Consider the following 22,169-nt stretch of genomic DNA (forward strand, 5'->3'; position numbering starts at 1 on the left):
TTGCAGCTTTAACCGGTCCATCATGCCTTGCGGTGTCCCAGTTCAGTTCCGTTGCAATTTACAACAAGCTCTGTGGTCTTCTCTCACTGATGGACAGAGCGGCAGGCTAACAACAGGCAGATGTTGAGAGCTACATGTCGGATGTCCAATGACCGGACGGATGCATGTTTATTCCACACGGGTTATAGAGGCGGAGATGTGCTCACACCGTTAACTCAACGCGGCACACACAGGATCTCCCGCATGTAACCCGCATAACATGCAGGAGGGAAGTACCGGATTTTATCCCAGAGAGAAACACTGAGGCTACAGCACAACAGGAGAGTTCCAAATGCTCTGACACACAGTGATCTGCTGCTGTAAACAGGTATGTTGTTGGGCTTTTTATTTTTTACACACACACCGTTCTGAATGCAGTCGCTGCTGTGGCTTGAATGCGTCAATCAAGCCCGCATCTAAAAATCTGTTGCCAATAAAACAAGGTTGTAGCCTCTTAGTTATATAATTGCATAGTGCATATCCTTTTTGCTGTTATCTGTAAGACAGGGCAACACACAAGAAGGGCTAACACACATTGGTCAGCTTGTAGTTGCATAACTTTATTTCTCTCTCTCAAGATTTATTCACGTTTTTTTCTCATTATCCTCCCTTTTTTTAAATGCTACACTAATGTGGCAGACTGTTTCATAACTTTTATTTCATATGTCACACAAGAATACATCCTTAAATGGAGTGGTAATGGTGTTCCACATTGCTGACCCATGAGCCAGCAGGACATGAGTGAGCGGTCAGTTAGTGTGTGTGTGTGTGTGTGTGTGTGTGTGTGTGTGTGTGTGTGAGTGTATGATCTGCTGAGCCCTGCAATGATGAATCTCCTAATAGAGTTGGGCAATAGGTGCTCAGTCAGCAGTGGCTTTTAATCAGAGTTCCTTCAACTGAGTCATCCAGCGACAGTAAGAGAGTAGGAAGTCCTTGAAGCACACGTGTGAAGGAAGCAAGGGCACAACTCATTCACAGGCACTGTGCTTGTAGTAGGAATACTCTGCAATACAACAACAAAAACAATGACACAGCTATTTCTGCATGTACATATAAGGTATTTTAGATTACTTGACCTACATTTGCACAACTGAATTTGGCTCCTGCAAACTATGTTTTTCTTTTTAACTTAGTATTAGTAAGATAGTATTCTTTTATTTTCCATTCCATCCTTTTTTTTATTATAGGAATAACTTTAGTATCCTGCCTCTGTTTGGTTTGTCCCTCGTAGATCTACAAAGGCTGTTGTCAAATAAAATCATGTGCCTTGGCAGTTAAGGGCTGATCATTTAAAGCAACCACATCAACTGAATTGTCTGTTTAATCTGCCATCTATTTTCTTGATCAATCTATTAATCTTTTAAATGTCAAAGTACCGAAAAACACAATTTCTTAAAAGCCTAAGGTGCCACCTTCAAATAGCTTGTGAAACAATATATTCAGCAGCAAATCCTGACAAATTAACTGAATGATTCTGTTATTTGCTAATCGCATGAGATATCACTAAAAAACAAGTATTTTCATCACCTTTTATTAAAAAAAAAAAAGAAAAAAAAAAAAGACTTTGTGCTAAATTTCTAGAGCGGTGGCTTCTTTAAGCATTCCGTTCATTTGTGTCAAAGCTGAACATCAAAGCTCCATTCACACAGGCCTTGGCTGCTGTCCTTTTTTCTTCCCCCCAGTCATATTCATAATCCAAATGATTGATATCACAATACATAGCTATCTAATCTAGTAAACATGCCATTCCATGTAGTCAATATTTGCCTCCACATCAGATGTGTGCTCCAAAAGCAGAAAACTCTAAACAGACTTTACAATGTAAATAATCTAGTCCAGACTCCCCCCTCGCACCACCTCCATGCCAGCTAAGCTCCGAGTCTTACAGGGTTAAAGGCTTATTGTCTCCACCAAGCTGATTAGTTTGAACTTTTTAGACTGCAAGATGGCAGTTCGCTCACCCAACTTCAATACGTTGATCGCTGATATATAATAAATATAATGCTGAGTTGGATTCTTTTTTTTGTAAAACTCCCCCTCTTGTGTTTGTTCACAGGAGAGTCTTAATCTCACAGAATAGATGGTTGACAGTTCCTGAATGGAGAGCTGTTCTGTGTGATTACTCCCTGAATCTTTTCACGCAGTTTATTTCATCTTTTTGTTTAACCTGCAGCCACCTCACTCTCCTCATCTGGCAAAGTCGATGTGAAAGTAATCGCCGAAATGCGTCTCCATTGAGCACTTGGTCTGACATGACGAGATTGACGCTAAGGTCGGACATTGAAGAGGAAAAAGAGGTTGTGGTATTTTATTATTATATGCACAACAATAAAGAGAAGCAATAAAAAACATCAGGCTCCCTCCATCAATGTTCATTTGAATATGTATAAAAAGAAAAACACACAAATAAAAATGCAAATTTAACGCATAAAGGAGTGCAACATTAAAATATAGGGATAAAATATATCATTTCTATTTGATTTATTTGAATATCTTTATCAGGTTTTAGGTTGGACTAGCAGTAGTATAAAGCAAGGGAAGAGAAACAGGGAAGATTAAAGATACTGTTGTATGATAGTAGGCTGTGTGCCAACTCAAAATCACAAAGTCATGAGTGTATTACTGCGACGGCCTGTGAGCTTTTGTCTGAGGACACGGGTCAAATCCTAATTTAATTAGCTTTTTATATCTAAAATACCTGCAGTGCTGACATGAGCATATCCTGTGGCAGGGCTGGCAATGTGGCTCGCCCTCTTTGGTCCAGGCGGAAATATCTTTACTACTGGATGGATTTCAAAGAAATGTTGGACAGATATTCCCGTTCCCCCTCGGGATGATGTGAAAACATATTAGTCTCGCACCATCATCAGGTTAAAATGTGTCGAATACTTGCTTAGGCTTCAGCTTGTTTCGTGCTTATTGGCAAACATTAGCATGCTAACATGGTAAACACTGGGTTTCTATGACTCCCATGTCTATAATACATTTTAACATACTTATAATGAGTTATAATCATCTTATAGCACTGTATAATTATAAGTTATATTCATGAGTTAACACATAATGAAGCATTTGTTAATGACTTCAAGTATCATAATCAGTATTATGATACTTGACCTTAAGTGTTATAGTGCTTATAAGTATGATTATGCAGTGCTTTAAGCAGGTTATAAGCGTTATGATGTACATAGGCGTCATAGAAAGTGTTAGCGCACATCGTAGCTACCTGTTAAATGGCAGCATATTTAGCATGCTGACATTAGCATTCAGCTCAAAGCCTCGCAGAGCTGCTAGCATGGCTGTCCACTTGTGTTCAAACATTTGCTTTTGCTAAAACATCCGTATGGTTTATATTCACAGTATGTAGCGTATATAATAAAAGTTTAAAGTCCATAGTTAATCTCCACCAGCAGACCAACACGGAGACGTTTCAACAAACACCCCACTTACTCCTGAGTTTGGGAAACCCCGCTGCAGTACACACCTCCACGTTTTCTCAAAGCCTACATTCACTAAGAAACAAAGAGGAAGTGACAGGAAAGCACGGGTTGCTTCTTAATTGTTAGTGATTGTTTGGTCTACTTTCCCAAACTGTGCCCTCCAATCAATCCAGTCATCTGTGTAAGGCCTCGGACAAAGCCAGAGCTGTGTCGCCATGGTGAGGGATTGTTTGCATGCAGTCATGCTGCTAGCCATGTGGGCACACACACACACACACACACACACACACACACACACACACACACACACACACACACACACACACACACTGCAGCATGCTCTTTTGTCTGTGCACCACTTGTTTCAGCAGACCCCCTCCTGCTGCCTCAACCTCCTTGTCGCTTTAAAAAATTGGCCCCTGATTGCATCATCGTCTGTTGTTGCTCATGACTGCTGCTGCTTTAAAAAGTCACGTATACTTGATTAAACTCAAATCACAATTTCAGTAAAATTGTTAGTAAAATATTCTAAGTATGTAAAAACACAGTTTGACAGTATGCTATGATTTTTCTACTATAGAAACTGTGCTATTTTCAACATACTATTAGTATATCCAAAGTGGAAGATCATTTATTTTAAGTACAAATACAAAGTATTATAAAAAAAAATACTAAAATCTGTACTTAAACACACGGGATTACAACTTAATAGTGTCTTAAAATAGCTGAAAAAAAGAGTGTTTCTGTATGTATCAAATTTAAATAATTATATATCATTAATACAGTACATTGTTATTATGTCAGAAATGGAATACTTCAAGTACATTGTTCATACAGGAGTTAATTAATACATGGAAGTAAATTAATTGCAATTTAGTATTGTTATTTTTCCCTTAATACATTTTTACATTTTTATATAACACAAAATATAGAATAATGTTTTACTTTGGGTTTGTGCCATTGGAAGCTACATATGCAGGTTTAATTGGATTTGTTTTAGTCAAATCACAATTCTATGGCAATTAATGACATTATTATTTATTTTGTTGTTGTTGTTGACAGGCTGCTTGAAGAAGTAAAGGGTCAGGGGTTCAAACTTAATCAATACGTGTGTTAAAGTGTAATCAAGTGATTGAGTGAAGGTGCATTGGGCTGAAGCAAGGCAGGAAATGAACTCTTTGGAATTTTGCCTTTCAACCCAGACATGTAGTTGGTGTGACATTAAAGGCTTTTTCTTTTCCATTCTCAATCTTAATATGCTCATCTAGGGGATATTAAAGGGGCTTTCAGTGGTATTTTTGTGCTGGTATTGTTTTGAATTACCATCCATATTTGAGGAAATGCATGTAAGAAACACTGACTGTCCACACTATGTCCCGTCCCTAGCTCTGCCTTCTTGTGGCATCCTGAGAATGAAACTTCAGGAGAGGCAGACTGAAGTCACGTCTAAGTTTAGCTCAACGCTTAATAGCCCAGAAGACATAGCCTTCTTCATGCCTGAAACCACATGGCTGCGGCAAAAGTTGTCCAAAATCACAAGCGTCAACCTCAAAAATATATACAGTATACAAACAGTACAAAATGAAACCAACATGGAACCAGTAACCGCTAATGCAAGCTGTGCAGCCCGGTCCGAATTGATCGGAGCTAGTGTGTCACGTAGTGTGTGTCTCCTCCTAACTACTCCTAGATGTAATAAGTTCAAATTGTTTCTAGTAACGTCAATTTCGTACTATGGGTAATTACAAGTTCAACGGGATCTGGCAGGAGGAAAGCACATTTGGTGCTTGGTTGAAGCCTGTTGCAAGAAAGTGCTCAAATGATGAACTTTAGGTATAAAGGTATTAGAGTTGGATGGGTAGTCAGAAAAACAAAGCCGTACTTATATCCTTTGTTCTTTTTGTTGTTGTTGCCAGTATGGATGTGAAATTGGTCTTAAAATGCTTTCATAATGGTCTTAAAAAGGTCTTAAGAAGTCTTAAATTGAACTTTTTGAACCTGGCAGACACCCTGGATTTAGGATTTTAAGGCTAAACAGAAGCTATTCAAAGATGATTCCACCTGAATCTACCTGTAGTGACCCTATCTGTTAGAGGGTAAACTTTGGATTCTCTATAAATGGATGACTGAATGAAGGATTCAGTGTGCAGTTGGAATGTGAAGCATCGAGTCTGTGTGTTTATTAAACTGTGACTAATGTAAAAGGAAATTCCAACAGCTCCAGCACCTTTCCCACAGGTTCTGAGGTTACTCACTGTGGAGATGTGGAGCTGATCTGATACTAAATATGGAAAGTATACATTTACAAGGAATCTGAACCGAAATAGAACCAAACATGTTGCGGAATACTAATTTGTGTGGACTCATAGCCGTGTAGCATGTATGATTTATTTATTCGCACTCTCGCTGTGGGGGCTTCAAACTGACTGCGATTTAAAATCAAAGGCGTAACCAGTGAGAACGTACGGAAATGGCGTGATGAAAAAAAACAAACAGCTGGCAACAACTGTCGTGAAAGAGGCGTAGCGGTGACCGAGGCGTGTTGGAAGTTATTAGCAGGGTGAAGAAAATGGAAGCTGGAAACAGACTGCAGAGGTGATGCTGTTGTGCATAGAATTTGATTAGGTTGACATTGTCATACACTGACCTTACGCTCCCTGTCAGAGCTTCTACATCCTGTGTACAAAGACTTCAAGGATTAAAGGGATAGTTTAATAGTCGGATTGTTTTAAATGGGGTTGCATGAGGTACTTATGCAGTCAGTGTATTACCTGCTGTAAATGTGCCCACTCAGACCAAAGAACTTCTGAACATCTGCTTCTGCACAGCTGCCTGCTCCTATAGCGCTGTATGCTGCTTCTCATGTACCTACTAGCATATGTTGGGATGTTTGTGTCAGGGGGGCCAGTGGGAGCATGTGAGTCGAGGTATATAATGAGTTGTGCATTCAACAAAGACGTGTTAAGTACAGTTTCGACCCAATGTTTTCCAGTGTTGTCATTTAGGAACATTTGCATAATCTCATTGTTGACTCATTTGGATTTTAATGAAGTAAAAATGAATTTTCTGCAGCTTATTTTTGCTCTGCTTTGTTTCTATGGTTTATGAAGATTGTGTCACGAAGGAGTGAATGACTTCAGTACGACTTCTCACATAGATGTGCACATAGCAAGTGTGTGTGTGTGTGTGTGTGTGTGTGTGTGTACTTATAAAGTGTGTGTATCCATGTGTGTGACAGAGATAAAGGGAGGGAAAGGATTTACAAGCTTGTGTCAACACTGGCTCTTCCTCCTGGTGTGATATCAATATCACACGTCATTGAATAAACATTGTAGCTGCGACGGTTTAAATCACATCATCTGTTAGGGATACTGTGTGTTGTGAAAACATTGTCACGGAGCTTTTGTTAATATGGCCGCAAATTTCACTCAACAAGTTTGCACTGAAATACTCTTCCAGTCCAACTTTTCCAGTTCAGATAATAATTCTTTTTAGCTACTGTAGATAGTAGAGAATATTACAGTAAGCATGACATGCTTCCCGCCCTGACCCTGACCCTCAACCAAATTGAATATTGTTTTCATGTCTTTGTCCCAAAAGGGATTCTTCTGGCAACGTCAAACCTTCTTTGTTGCTTTGTTTATCCATCCGTCCCCCCGTTTCCCCCCCCGTTCAGCTGAGCTGTATTCCTGGTTATTAGTCTTATTTACTGAGCTGTTACAGGCATCTGGGTTCACATGCATCCTGCAGTATCTCTCTGCAGTTACAAATCACCCCGTTCCCCACCAAAGGCAGTCCTTGCCCTCACCAGATGCCTTCAGTGCAGAGGAGTGTGCAATGTAATGCAGTCTCAGTAGGAAAAGACCTCGAGGGGGATCGGTAGTTAAATTGCAGGCGAGATGGGAGTCCCGTTCCAGCTGTGATGAAGATGGAAGTAACTTGTTAAGGGAGGTCTCAAGCGATATGGAAGTCAAGGATCACAGCTGAGCTGATGGCCCGGTCAGGAAAAAGCAGGGTTGCTTCTTCCCAGTAGGGTTGCAATGGCCTGAACATTAGGCACCCGCTCCTTCACTGCTCTGTTGCGCCGGGCTGCTGTCGTGGCCTTGCCAGGTTCCTAATGACTGCCTCGCTGCTGAGGTGCTTGTGTCAGCAGTTTGAAATGGCTCTCGTGCATGCGACTGCTGTGAGCATTCCTGCACCGACACCAGCAAATGAAAAATATATCGAATGAGGCCTGTTAGACGGTCACAATCACTGCAGCACAAGTGTGTTCTTGCAGCAATTCATCAGCAGCCTTACAGGAAACTGCTTCAGAAGAACAAGGGCTGTAAGTTGTTGTGAGAAGCTGGTGTCACTCCGCACAACCCTGTGGCACTTGGTGGATATTTCTATAAAGACTTTAGCTCTTTTCATCCATATTGTATTGAGGGTGTTGCCTAGTGGTGGAAGTAACACATTTAAATATGAAGTAAAAAGAAAAAAATAATGGCTGGGAATATCGAGTTTTAGCAGAATCACTATTTATGATATCATTGGCGTTATTATTTTTCAAGTAAACAAAATGAGTTATAAAACCTGTAATATTTCTGACACGTGTCATTGACATGATTTCACCTTATAAAGTCGATATGGTTTATTTCTTTTTGTTTTGGTGTAAAGAGTTTTTTTCTGATATGCAAAGCAAAGTTCATTGCACTGAATGTTGTCAATATTTATTTTTCCTTTTTTAAGGATGAACAGTTATTAGCACCCCTTTGTGGTGTGGAGGAATGAGGGCCTCTGGATGAAGGCCATGGAGCTGAAAGTGTGGGTGGACGGAGTGCAGCGCATCGTGTGCGGGGTCACAGAGTTCACCACATGCCAGGAAGTGGTCATTGCTTTGGCACAAGCCATTGGTAAGTTCAAAACTTCTTACTAAAATATGAAAACTATATGTGTGTAGCGTTCACAGGTAGCTGTAGATGCTAATATCACAAGAATATGAGCAGTAGATGTTAACTGTTATTGGTTATATGATAACATGACAAAAACTACAAACAAGAAGAGTCGATTTAACACTGAGATGAAATCTTCTCCTGTGTTGTGTCCGATATTGGCCGGGCAGGTTGTCAGACATACTGGAGATGATAAATTGCAGTAAAATGAAAAGTGACCAGAGGGCACAAAGAGATTTTCAACCATAAATGGGGGGAACAAAACAAGATGAGTCATGCTGCAGACTTTGGTTTATTTACGTGCTGTACAATTGCAGAGAATTTGAGTTTACACTCTGGCACTCATGGCATGGATTGTATTGTGCATATAGCTGTGAATCCAAGACCATAGGAATATGATTTCTACTGGGATTTCTCACTAACCCCCATAGATTTTTTCTCGGCGTTAAAACACGTGTGTCTTTCATGGTGACAGTGAAGCAGGAGTTATGGCGTTCACTGTCCTTTGTGTTCTCTGTACCTTTTGTCCAGTCCACGGCACTTTGATGTGAATGGCTGTGGTGATGAATGTGCCTCTTTTACAAGCCCCCTTACTGTGTAAGACGAGGGTGAGGGTACCATGGGCAGTGATTTACCCTTATCTATATGTGCACAGACAAGAATGTAGGCGTAACACACGCACACACACACACACACACACACACACACACACACACACACACACACACACACACACACACACACACACACACACAAAGCTGCTGTGACCAATTTGAATGTAGCCTTTTTCTCAACACATTCGCTGTTTGTTGAGTTTGATTTTCCCACTGTTAGATTCTTTCACTTAACACGCCGGTAAAGTCCTTTGAAACTACCGATGCTGCACAAGCGTGGGAGAGATGTGAAAGACTTCTGCTCGGTCTTAACACACTTTGAACTTAATTTTTTCAAATGTGCTTGCATCAATTTCTCACCACCGGGAGTTTGCACCATGACAACGTCCACAAATAGTATGAAATCAAACGGTATCAAGCCATTAAATGATGCAAGTTACTTCACAGACCATAAATCTGGATGTCGTCAGCATAACAAAGAAAGTGAATTGTGTTGTTTGTGACTTGTGTCCAAAGGGGCCAAGAATAGAACCTTGGGGAACACCCCTGGTCAGAGGGACCTCCCAATGAGAGAGCAAAACCAAGTACAACAGAGAGTTGTGTGAGCTGAATCAGTCAACCACGAAAACCCATTTTCTATGCAATTAATCAAAACCCAGTTAAACTTTAAATTGATCAGCTCCTGAGATGAGAGCAGTTTCATTGATGCGGAGACGTCGGAAAACACATTTTGTTTGATTTATTTATGGATCTTCAAAAGACTACAATCCAAGGTTGAAGTTAGAACATTTATGTCCAACATGGTCCCGAGATGTTAAGACGGACATAAGACACGTAACGTACATTAGACACTACAATCTTAAAGCCAAATCTACATTAATGCAAACACCATGCATCCACATCAATCCTACACCTGAATAAACCAAAGATAGATCACGACTCAAATACAATTTCTTTAATCACACTCCTCCGTGAAACCTTCTCATAGAACATTTCATTTATGTAAGTGACCAATTTAGAGCAGAATACTTTAAAATGAGAAACTCTGGAAATCTCTTGTGTTCTAATTTCTGCAGATGATTCTGTGTCCATGTAGGATCACATTACTCATAGTAAGAAGCCTTTAAGTTGTCATTACATTTCTGTAATCAAGCACCACATCATGCATGAATTCTTTTTTTCTTTTTGTGCCAGGACGCACTGGCAGGTACACTTTGATCGAGAAATGGCGTGAGACAGAACGCCACCTGGCTCCGCATGAGAACCCTGTGGTGTCCCTCAACAAATGGGGACAGTATGCCAGCGACGTCCAGCTCATCCTCCAACGAACCGGCCCGTCTGTTAGTGAACGGCCAACCTTTGACGGGCAGACTCGTGTCCCGGAGCGTGGCTTCTACCGGCAGAGTCTGCCACCTCTGGCCAAGCTCCGCCCGTCAGGGACAGACCGCTCGCTCAAACGAAGGGAACCCAAACGCAAGTCTCTGACCTTTACCGGAGGGGCCAAAGGTCTGCGGGACATATTATGGAAAAGCAGAGATGCTGAAGGTAGTGTGTTTTTTTCATTAATAGTTGTGTTATTAGTTGTGTACATACTGTCATCCAATCACCATCTTCTCCTCTCCCACCCACCCGTTCATCCATCCATCCAGCCAAACAGCCCCAGCACAGGGGTGTGAGTCTGAACCTGAGCAGGGTTGGAGGTGTTGGAGTACCATCTGTACCTGGGAGTCCAGCCAGAGAGCTGAGCCGGCTGGTGCAGCTGCAGAGAGACAAACTCCAGGCCCTGGAGAGCCGTCTGCTTGGCTGCGAGGCCGAGCTACGAGACTGGGAGGAGGCCACTGGCGAGGCCGATGAAGTGAGTAAAACTACAGCTGCCAGTGCTGTTACTTACAGGAAATGATGATGTGTACATAACACCTGCAAGATAAACCCTCACAAATCTATTACGTTTTACGCAGCGTTCACACAAAGTCTTAGGCGGTCACTGTACCAGCTTTTGAGTCCGTATGTGTGAACGTGAAGTTACATCCCCGCAAAATTCTTCTATTCCTTTACCATGTTTTCTTTAAAGGGAAGACACTACAGGTGAATAGGGTATCACCATGAAACTTCCCCAGTTGATTACCTTAAGACAATTATTTATTCTATTACAAGTTTTCTGAAATGTTAGGTTTGAATATGCAAATGAGGCTTTTAGATACGTGCTAATTTGTGTACATTCCCGAAACAGAAATCTGAACATTGGATAAAACCAGGTTCAAAAGTCTTGTTTCATTTCTTTTACAGAGGATATTTTATCTCTCCATATATCATAAAATAATGTCAATAGCCATAACAAAACATTCAAAATATGGATAGGAATGAAACTGGAATGTTTGTAAGTGCTACTGAAGTGGAGATTTCTGGAGTATCAGAAAAAACTTTGAGAAAACAGCCTTTAAAGATATATATTGTAAAATTAAACGTATACATATCACCTTGAAACTTCAATTTTTTTAAATAATTGTAATTGCAATTAAGGAGAAATCTACAGATGCTAATAATATTAATATTAATAATAATAATAATAATAATAATAATAATAATAATAATAATAATAATAATAATAATAATAATAATAATAAGCTTTCTTTGTATAGCACCTTTCATACAAGAATTGCAGCCCAAAGTGCTTTACAGCAAAAACATAACAATTTGTACAAAATAGACAAATTTAATACAATAAACACCTAAATGTGTATTTTGAACTTTTCCTTTCCATGGAAGCAAAATAGCCTAAATTCTCAAAATTGACCAGTTCATTCAAAAACAATGTTGTTTTTTTCCCCGGTAGTATTTTATATTGTCTTAGGGGCTAGAGAGTTTTCAGTTGAAATCATTTTTCCCTTACCAGGGAGTAAACTTGGAGGAGGAGCTGCTGCTTTTAGAGCAGCAGGTGAGGAGGAACGATGCAGAGCTGGAGGAGGAGGAATTCTGGCAGAACGAGCTGCAGATCGAGCAGGAGAGCGAGCGGCGGCTCCGGCAACAGCTAGTCGAGCTGCAGGGCCGTGTACGTGACTGCGAGGCCAAGCTTTCGGAGTACCTGGCACACATACAGGTGAGCTCGGCATCACAGAGAAGCTACACCCGGCTCCACAGGAAGCTGTTTTATTAGGGGGTTAAAAACTTATTTTCATGACAGTCATTTTTCTGCAGGGCATGGAGGGAGGCCTGGAGCAGGAGAGGCTGCAGCAGGAGGCGGAGCTCAACCAGAGGGTCAATGAGGAAGAGGTACGTCCACATTAGGTTAACACCTAGCGTCCACACTACTCTGGCATTTTCGAAACCCCTAAAACAGAGAATTTAGAAAACTCTGGAAGTGCATTTTTATTCTGGATGGTGTAAACGTAGGCATTTGAAAGCGCGAGCATTGCCCAAGTGTACGTGAATGATCATGTGATATGTAGGGTGTTTAATGCTTGGGATCTTGGTCTCTGAAACACGCAGCAGAGGAAGTAGTTTGTTGAACTGCTCAGGTCTCTCCAGCTGTCTGTCATACAAACATTGATAACTTAAATCATTTCTTCTCAGCAAAGGAACACTACATCTTCACTAAACGGATTAATTACTTTTTCCCATTTCTTTTGAGAAGTGGTGATGAGCGTGGGCTTTATCTCTTCACTTCCATTCTGGATTTCAGGTGCAAGCCCAGCTGGAGAAAGTGAGGGCAGAGCTGGAAATGCAGAGCCAACACACGGCACGGCTGGAGAGCAGCTGCAAGGCGTTGGAGCGCTCACTCGGCCAGTCTAACAAGAGATTACAGGTGAGCTCAGATTCTCCTGTTTCGTATTAGCGTTACTGTTAAAACACCAAATCTTCGAAATCGTGTAGGATTTTAAAGCACCCTTTGCGGGTTCCGAATACGTGCGGAGGACGTTTTTCATTCTAGAAATTGAATTGTGGGAAGTGAAGAAAAGTTTAATCTCTGGCCTGCAGGGATGTGCATTGGATCCTTGGCTGCGTGCATCCTTGTATGAAGTGTACAGGCAAGAGATCCAGTAGGGTGTGGGAAGCATGAGGTAATGAGAAGGGGAAGGGAGGGAGGGTATTACAGCATTCTTCGCCTGATTAGAGAGGGGCCTGAATAAGTACACAATCCCTCGCCTGCTGTTGCGTAACCATCTGGGATCTAACTCTTCTCTCTAGCCGTCTCATCTGGGTTACAACTTCTGGAGAGCAGAGCGTGATCCCTTATCGATTTTCACCTATTAAATCTGCCTCAGTTACAATGCAAATATGTACATGTAGGGGATCCAAATTAGGCACAAGTCAGTGTTATCAGACCAATTTCTGTAGTAATCTGTGGTATTTTAAAGGTAGTCCTGATTTTAATGCACGTTGAGTGTATTATTTTTAAGCCTTGGCAGAGACTTAATGTGTTTTTTCCGTCACAGGAGAAGGAGCAGGAGCTGGAGCAGCTGACTAAAGAGCTACGACAGGTCAACCTGCAGCAGTTCATACAGCAGACGGGTACCAAGGTCACCGTGCTGCCTGCGCAACCTACAGGAGAAAACAGCAACGGCACGTACACACCCACACACACACACACACACACACACACACACACACACACACACACACACACACACACACATGATATGACATGCCACATTACCATCGCGTTGTTCAAAAGTTAAACTTCATAGCTTAACCATAATTAGATTTTAGTGCTCTGTTTACATGCAGTGTTGTCTTCACATGTGTATGTACACAGTGCCACCTTCTGGCCGTCCTTAGAATGACACATTAGATGTAGAGTTGAGTGCCTGAGAGTTTTGCTGGTAGATCCTAGAGCAAGGATACTCAACATAAAAAAAAAGTCCTCTAAATATATCATTAATCATATTTCCTTGAAATTGTTTATTTTCAAATTAACTGACTTATTAACTTAATTCAAATTAACTTTGCAAATGGATTGACTCTGCCCTATACTACAGATAAATCCCATATTTTACTGCAAAAATATTTCATTGCTTTGGTTACATTTGAAAGAGCAGGAACCTCTTCCATCATGCAATCACTCACGTGTTGGAATGATTCATAAACATAAACCATAAACTGCTCCTACCTGCGACATAACAAGCTCCTTAGTCTATTTAGATAATTTTTTCTGCACCTCATTTACATTAAAGTACAAAAAAATAATTCCCATTGTGAATTAATTTGTTTTTATTAATTTAAATTGTGTCCTTTTTCTTCTGTGTTTTTGTTTTCTTCCTTGCTACAGAAGTGGACTCTGGTTCTTTGAAACGTCTCGGCTCTGCTCGGCTCTTACCCAGCGACCTGCGCACCCTTCAGAGCACCGTGTCCTCCGGCCTCAACCCTGAAGGCATCTACGTTTGACCCCAGACTGTGCTGTAGACATTATTTGAGCAGCAGACTCGGACTGAAGGCCAAAGAATTTAGTCCAAGAACTGCTGAAATGCTCTCGAGCAAGGAACTGAAACAAAGTGTGGAGGATGTCGTCAAAAAACATGAGTGGGGTGTCACAAAAAAACAGTTCTTGCATCTGTTTTCATCTTTCCCTGCTCTGACTCTTCTTCCATCGTACTAGGACTGGGACTCCCACTGATGCTAACATCCATTTGCAAACTAACATTGAATCCCTCTGTACTCCAGTCGGTGAGTGAAGATTCCTCTTAAATCCCTCTCAGTCTACTAAAGCTCCATTTACTCAGAATTGAAAAAACTAAAAACAAGCCAGCAGAATCTTTTGTTGCCAGCAGAAACTTAATTTTTTTGTTGTAAATCATGAACTGGAGGATGTTAAGGACACACGTAAACATAATCCGTGCACGAGCATGCACCATATCTGATTGCCTTACTGGTGTTTTAAAACCAGATGTCAATAATGCGCCATATACATTTGATAAAATACCAATTCAGGTGATACCTAGTCCTGGTAACTGATGTCAGTATAACTTAACAGTGGCTCAATCCCTTTCCTTTGCATAGGTTTGAATATTTTTTGAATTTGCAACACATTTGCTTCATATTTTGTGCGTTTGATAAAAATGTTTGCCTATCATATAAATCAAATGGAGGAGAAATAGATGGAGTAACATTTTTTGGGTGAAATAGTTTGGCTCGAGGTTCAGTTTTATGTCACATCTGGTGCAGAGCCATCAATCTCCTCTTTGTTTCTTTAGAAAAGGAGCGATGAGTGATGACGGAGGCCTTCGAGCCTGCAGTGTAAATCCAGATTGGAAAGTTTACCCATACCCAGTCTGACCACCAGGTGGCGACAAAACATGTGTTATTCAGCCGGGTGAAAGTTAACTGTGAAAGTTGCTCCCGGTCTGATATTGTCAGTCTTTGTTCATTCACATGACCGTGCATATTGTTTTTCTCACAAAGCCTCAGCACCTTATCTTTCTGGAGCGACTTAGATCGTTTGACAGCGTGTTCATCCAGCAGGGACACACAAACCAAACACACTTCTAAAAAAAAAAAAAGTATTACACCCACATACTTACTTATCGTTTTTTTTTTACAAACTAAAGATGTCTCATATGAACCAAAGCTAGTGTAAAAAACTAATAGTTAGATGAATGTACTTTTTTTTTATATATGAATGCAATTTATGCCCAGGGATGTATACCCACTTCAAATAGTAATCACATTTTTAAGTTTTCTTGGTTTTCTGTTGAGCTCTGTGTTTTAAGCTTGACACAGAAGAAGTTGACAGTAAAAGGCTATAACGCTTAAAAACAATGTAACTAGAATTCCACAAAAGACCGGATGTTACTGCATTTCTACATTTCTAGTTGATCAATTCTCAACAGGGAATATAAAGACATTTCACGCTGGGTTTCTGGGATGAAAGTGACTCAAACCGTGTGGGATTATATGGGCTAAATTAAGGGTCAATACGCTTTTGATCTTGAAATATTTCAAAGTCTGTTGTTGTGTGTCAAACCTTGTTGGTAAAAAAGAACTCTGACTTCGTGGAAAGGATTGGCAGCTGTGAGAATGAAATTATATGTTTTGAACACGACTACAACTGCTACTTGTGGCTTAAATGTGTGCGAGCGTGTGTTACTTCAGTGTCACACGCAGTGTGGGAATATGGAGTTTCGCCCAGTTTTTCTGATTTCAATCTGTACTCAAATGTTTACAAAGCAGTTCTCTTGTTTCAGATGTGATGTTAATTGTGCACACGTTTCAGTGGTGGAAGGTAACTCAAACTTTAAACACCACGTACATTACGATGCATTACTATAGATTAAGCGACCCGACACTATGTTATGTAATTAAAATGAGCTCCACCTTTACCAGCTGCAACAAAAAAGTGATGCGTACATCAGTATTTATAATCCAAAATAATGTATAGCATTGGTAATTCTAATTTTAAAGTAAGTAAAAAAGAGTACTTCCTTCCACTGACACATTCTTGTCTTTTTAAGCATACAAATCTTTTCTACCCTTTCACAAACTAATCTATCAGGCACAGATTTAGTTTCTCACAGATTTACAAAATGTAATATACAACCACAGGCTTTTATTTTCATAAGCTCAATTATGTTATTGACCCTGATTTGAGCCCAGAACTCTATTTTTAAATGTTAAAAGTGAGTTCCTCCCTCTGGTTTGAAGGATCTTCGTTGTTTTCTCTGCGACACAAAAGGTAACCGGAGGATTTCACATCCCAAATTGGCAGACTGTTCTCAGACATTCAGTTCAGTGAAAGAAGTTTTTTTTTTTTTCCTCAGTATTATCGTCATGGCAACAACTTCACTTGGGACACGGCGACAGTAACCCGCTAATAAAGAAAAAAATGTTTTTAAGAATGGCATGCCTTACTGAAGAAACAAAATGTAAATAATGTCTACATATCACATTGGTTTTTGAACTATTTTTTAAAAGTAGATTGAAGTCTGAAATATGCAGTGTGCTAGAGAGGTTAGTTTCTAATGCTGCTGTTCAATAGGCCGCTCTGTGTGCATGCAATAATGTCTGATTCATTTCTTCTTTTTTTTGACTCTCAATTAGTGGCTACCAAGGATGCAACAATTCATTTGAGAATCATTTCAGTTTTGGTTTGTTGTTTCCCCTTTTTGCCTTCTTGACACTGATAGAACTTCAGCTCTGTGTATACTCGCAGAAACACCTGCACATTATTGTCTTGCCTTTTTTTTTCAATTTAATTCTACGGACGTAAAAGAGATAGTGTTGAATTGAATCACGACAATACGTTTACATTGCCAATGCTTTTCAATAAAAAAATAGCATTCACAAAATGAGATGATGGAGCCATCATGGAGACAGCCATCAAGTGGGTTTTGAAAGCCAATGTAGAAACACTGCGGCTCAGGGATATTTCAAGACACAGAATTACCCGAACAAGAAGGGGCAGAAAGTAATTATGGATGAACGCTGTTCACGATGTCTCGAGCCATTTGACAAGTTCAATCGTGTGTTTGCTCTCGTGGGGACTTGAGCAGCTGTTTTGCCAAATGTAACATATAGCCTATGGGTTACTAGATATAACACAACTAGTTTAACTGAAGTAATAGTTTGCTTCTGAGAGAGTTGTAGCTTTATTGATTAGTGTTTTGGTTGGCTCATAATTCATGTTTAAGCTAGAAACAACGTGGTGCTAGCTTAAACACGAATCATGAATTTAATTATATGAACTGTGCCAGGCTAACTTCACTGACTTGCATTAACTCAACATTTAGACAAATTAATGTATGGTAAAAAAAAATGAAATGTTATGATTTTGTATTGTTTACTCACCTATACTGTATTTTTTTTTTTAGCTTTTGGAATTTAACACAATTTCTTCTTCGGGTCATCATTCAGCCATATGTGTATGAAAGACATGAAAATGAAATCCAAGAATAATGTAAAAATATATAAATAAATGAATAAAATATATTTAAAAACTTGCCAGAAATTAATAAACTGATATACAGTGCTGAATACTGTGGGTGTTTTTTTTTTTTTTTTTTCAATTGCATTATATTTCTCAGATAGATATACAGGACACATGACCAGAGTACACACCAAACAAAAAATTATTATGGTCTTAAAACTATATATTTTGACCACTGAAACACTTGATTCAAATGTTATCAGGCCAGGTCGTTAAGTTTCAATTTCTATTTGTCATATGCAAGTTAACACAGGGTCAACAGTACAATGAAATGTGTGCGAGAGAGACAGCATGTCAGCTCAGCAAAATCAACAAAATAAAATTTTGTTAATAAATATATATATAAATATATATATAAATATAAAATGACTTATTTTAAAATAAGTACTATATACAATTGAGTTAAACAATAATTACAAAACAAAATGAGTTATGCTATGCTTTAGAGGGGCAAACTTTCCCTACAAGTAGGCTTGAAGGTGCATATCCAACGTTATAAAAGGATAGCAGTTTCACTTTCATTTACGTTTGGTTCAGGCACCAATATTACGTAATAAGTTTGCTTTCGTCACTTAAAAAAACTCAATGTTGACTTTTGCTTTCGCATGGGACACCAACTCTGGGTTCCTGGCTAAAAGTCCTGTGTTTGTTTGACACATCCATCCATCCTCCCCTCACTACCCACCCTAAGCGGACTTTATCTGTCTTTATACGTTGTCACCGGACATCTTCCTTTTGCTCCTGTCATACTGTAATTACCATGCTACAGGTCATCGCTGCAGGTCATCGCCTTCTTGTATTTGTATCGGCGAGCAGCCATGTCAATAGACGATAACGGCGTTCTGAACCAAGTCGTAGGTGTAGCAGGTTCTAACATATATCTAGGATGCCGATAACCACTGATAACAACCATTTAATGGGCTGGTGTCATTTAAAGCGGGTGCTCCAAATTGATTGTTGGATAAGCCCCATGGGCCAGTAACTGTTGCTGCTGTATGCCTTTCAAGCTTTTCGTTCTCGCACAAATGATGCAGTTTGCAAGGATAATACTGATAGATTTACAAACACAGATTATGATCATTTTTGTCATTTTCTCGTCTTTATTAGACAGATGACAGAGTAGAGGCAGACATAGAGTCATGATATGCAACACAGGTTCCCAAGGCCATAATCAAACCCAATGAGAACCATATATTTGTTATGATATTGTGCGAAAAGACAGAGACTAAAGCCCCTGAGAAATGATTTGCTTCTTCGCCGGTTGGGGATTTGTGTTGAAAACATGGAAATAAAGAAACAGCATTGTTCTTGCATTGCAGTGTGGAAAAAATGTACGATAAGAACACTTTAACACTTGTATTTTGCTTTGGTAAAAAGGAAACCACCAACCAAACTCTTTACATGTGACGTATAACTCCTAATACAGCCGAATGCACACCGTTTCAACATATGGAGAAATTCACATTCCTTCTTCCTTGGACAGAAGAAATTAACTATACAAGAATAGTGTGTGAAGACGGAGAGTCTTCCAGTATTGAATCCCTGAAATCAAAATACTTACTATTAATACAATTTCAAGCACTGTTAGTGTCACTCATCCTTCAACAAAACATGTAGATTTATTTTTTGGGGTGCTTGGCGCTCAGCACTTACAGCAAAGAACAGCTGCTGCTGCGACCTGAACAAGCTGGAGACACGAGGGTGACTTTTGCAGTTGTCTAAACGAGATGAGATAAAAGCACGGATGACCTTCTGCCAAGGATAAAAACAACTTAATATTTAATACGTTTCTGAATTGCAGGAAGTGAAGTCGTAGCAGCCTCTACCTGCACTTCAGAAGTCAAGTAAGTGTCAGAATCACTGTCAGCTCTCTGGTCAGCCGGCTTTTTGTTGCAAGACAGACAAACTCCTGGCAAGATTGACTGGAATAAAAGTTTCTCCAAATAACACCCAGTTTCAGATTAATCTTCAACTTTTGATACTTTACAGAGTTGGAGAACTTTGGTCATCACACCAGGTGTTTTTAGGGGGAAAAGTCATTTGTCTCTCCCTGGTGTATTACTGCTTTAATAGTTTAAATGGAGCTCAACAGCTGGGTCAGAGGGGCTTCTATTACATCTGTGACCCTCTCACACCAGACGACACTTGAAGATTTGTAGCCTTAAAAGCTGTTAAATTCATCCAACCATTTTTTTTTTTTTTTTTTAACCATCATTGCCTCCAGTTGTTTATAAGGTGCCATCATTAGATTTAATAGTTTGCCTTTTTTTTGCAGGCATCACTTTTGGTGATACAGTATTTCTCATTAGGGAGTTTATTAGGGAATTAACTTCTAAGTAGGTGACAGCAGCTGTCAGCATGCAGGCCCAACCCAAGCCTCCAGCCAATAAACCACTACAGTATTATTCAGTTTAAAACTTTCAGTCTAGAGTTTTAAATGGAGGCTTCTGGAGGAAATAGGATTGGGTGTTAAATGATGACACTTTCTTATCGCAATATCGACACTGTAAGTCCCTCTTAAACACAAAGTTCATTCCCTGACCTGTTGTCCTCTTCCCTTGTACCTGCATATTCGTCTAGTATTTTATTGATACCCGAAATGTCAAAAATTAACAATGTAATTTGTTGTCAATCAAAATAGTTTTCTTAGTTAAACAACAAAATATGTAAAAATAGGATAATACACCGCAGTCAGATGAAGAGTCCGATTTAGGTCTTTTTTTGGCAGCTTTACTTCTAAAATGTTTTTCCGGTGAGAATTTATCCCAAAATCATACAACAAAATCCACTTCCCTCTATAGTCATTACAGGCTCCTTCTCTCTCCTCTCTGCTGATTCAATCACAAAGCCGTCTAAGGCCTTGCAATAACATCAAAGTAGTGTGATTTTTATCAGATGAAAATCTGTATGATGCCGTAGTGCAAGGGTCGGGAACCTTTTTGGCTGGGAAAGCCATAAAAGCCAAATCTTTTTAAATGTATTTCCTTGAGAGCCATATATTTAATAAAATTGAGTATAGTATAGTAAGTATATTACGACTCCGAGTACTAAAAGCGCTATCAGTGTTTCCACTACCATTGTCTGTGCCCCCCTCTGATTTTTTTAATTTAATATTTCACCCCCGAAACGATGCCTTAATTTTGGCCCTCTCTGTGATTGAGTTTGACACCCCTGGTCTACTGCTTGCTTTGCGCAGTTTCTCCTCGGCTGTTTTGCGAAGGGCAGGGCTCAGCCCCCCCCCCCACACACACATGCGCACACAGTTACAGTCAGAGACAGAGTGGAGGAAAGGAGAGGGGAGAACTAAAACAAAATCCGCGTAAAGTGTTTTACTTTAAAATGACACAGTATAATTATTTATTACTTGTTAATCATGTTAAAAAAATGTCAGCTCAAAATTGTCTGCGAGCCATATCGCGTCATCGAAAGAGCCATATATGGCTCACGAGCCATAGGTTCCCGACCCCTGCCGTAGTGTGACTTTAGTGAGAAACTGCCTGGATGGAGAGATCAGAGATTTTGTGCGAGTTATCTGAAAGTCTTCTAAAAGGCACCGTGTGATGAGGATGAGTTATAGTCTTACACTCATGAAGCCTAATTAGTTAACCTCAATTTGTGAATTATGATGCAAATGTTGCACCTTAGATGGATTAAACAATTGTGTTTAAAATGAATTATAGTTGTGCAGGAAGATTGATTAGACTACATTTATGTGTGTGTGTGTGTGTGTGTGTGTGTGTGTGTGTGTGTGTGTGTGTGTGTGTGTGTGTGTGTGTGTGTGTGTGTGTGTGTGTGTGTGTGTGGATATTTGCACAAGCCATGGCTGATGCTGTCATTAAATAGCCCCTTGGCCCCTCTCCTGAATTTGTTTATTCTGCACTGGGCATGGGAGGAGGTGGCAAACAGATGGGCATCCATGAATTATGGAAATTATGGGCTTTGATTAACCACCACACACTCTGCTGGATAAAAGTAACTACAGGGTTGCCAAGTTATGTGGTGCACTGGGCTATGCCGTCAGTCAGGCCGCAGCGTGATGGACCTGATTGATGTTGTTTACTGCTCAATCTTAAAAAGCATAGAACAAAGCTGCTGTATTTTCTTCATGTATTTCCTGTTAGGTTTTGTTCCAAGGTGAAAGTGCAGTTCGACATTATGGGAATAAACTCATTCCCCGTCTTGCCGAGAGTTAGATGACAAGATTGATACCACTCTCATGTCGTCG

At 40.0% G+C, this 22,169-nt stretch overlaps 1 protein-coding gene across 2 annotated transcripts; it reads left to right on the plus strand.

Moving 5' to 3' along the window:
* The first annotated feature begins 30 nt into the window (after positions 1-30).
* rassf8b (Ras association domain family member 8b) lies at positions 31-17,991 on the plus strand. 2 transcript variants are annotated; one of them, XM_029462247.1, is made up of 10 exons: positions 31-367; positions 2,213-2,336; positions 8,211-8,374; positions 10,222-10,572; positions 10,677-10,882; positions 11,921-12,124; positions 12,223-12,297; positions 12,707-12,829; positions 13,461-13,587; positions 14,294-17,991. In XM_029462247.1, the coding sequence occupies exons 3-10, from the start codon at positions 8,263-8,265 to the stop codon at positions 14,407-14,409; spliced, it is 1,314 nt and encodes a 437-aa protein (XP_029318107.1). In that variant the 5' UTR covers positions 31-367; positions 2,213-2,336; positions 8,211-8,262; the 3' UTR covers positions 14,410-17,991. The 2 variants fall into 2 exon arrangements, with proteins under 2 accessions (XP_029318107.1, XP_029318106.1); XM_029462246.1 differs by lacking the exon at positions 2,213-2,336.
* Positions 17,992-22,169: the final 4,178 nt, after the last annotated feature.

This window comes from Cottoperca gobio, chromosome 23 (genome assembly GCF_900634415.1).
Source record: "Cottoperca gobio chromosome 23, fCotGob3.1, whole genome shotgun sequence".
Classification (NCBI taxonomy): Eukaryota; Metazoa; Chordata; class Actinopteri; order Perciformes; family Bovichtidae; genus Cottoperca; species Cottoperca gobio.

Bases quoted from the DNA above. Each gene is read 5' to 3' on its own strand.
- rassf8b (XM_029462247.1), top strand. From the start codon at position 8,263: ATGAAGGCCATGGAGCTGAAAGTGTGGGTGGACGGAGTGCAGCGCATC. The intron at 8,375-10,221 runs GTAAGTTCAAAA...TTTTTGTGCCAG, and splicing joins TGCTTTGGCACAAGCCATTG to GACGCACTGGCAGGTACACT. The intron at 13,588-14,293 runs GCACGTACACAC...TCCTTGCTACAG, and splicing joins TACAGGAGAAAACAGCAACG to AAGTGGACTCTGGTTCTTTG.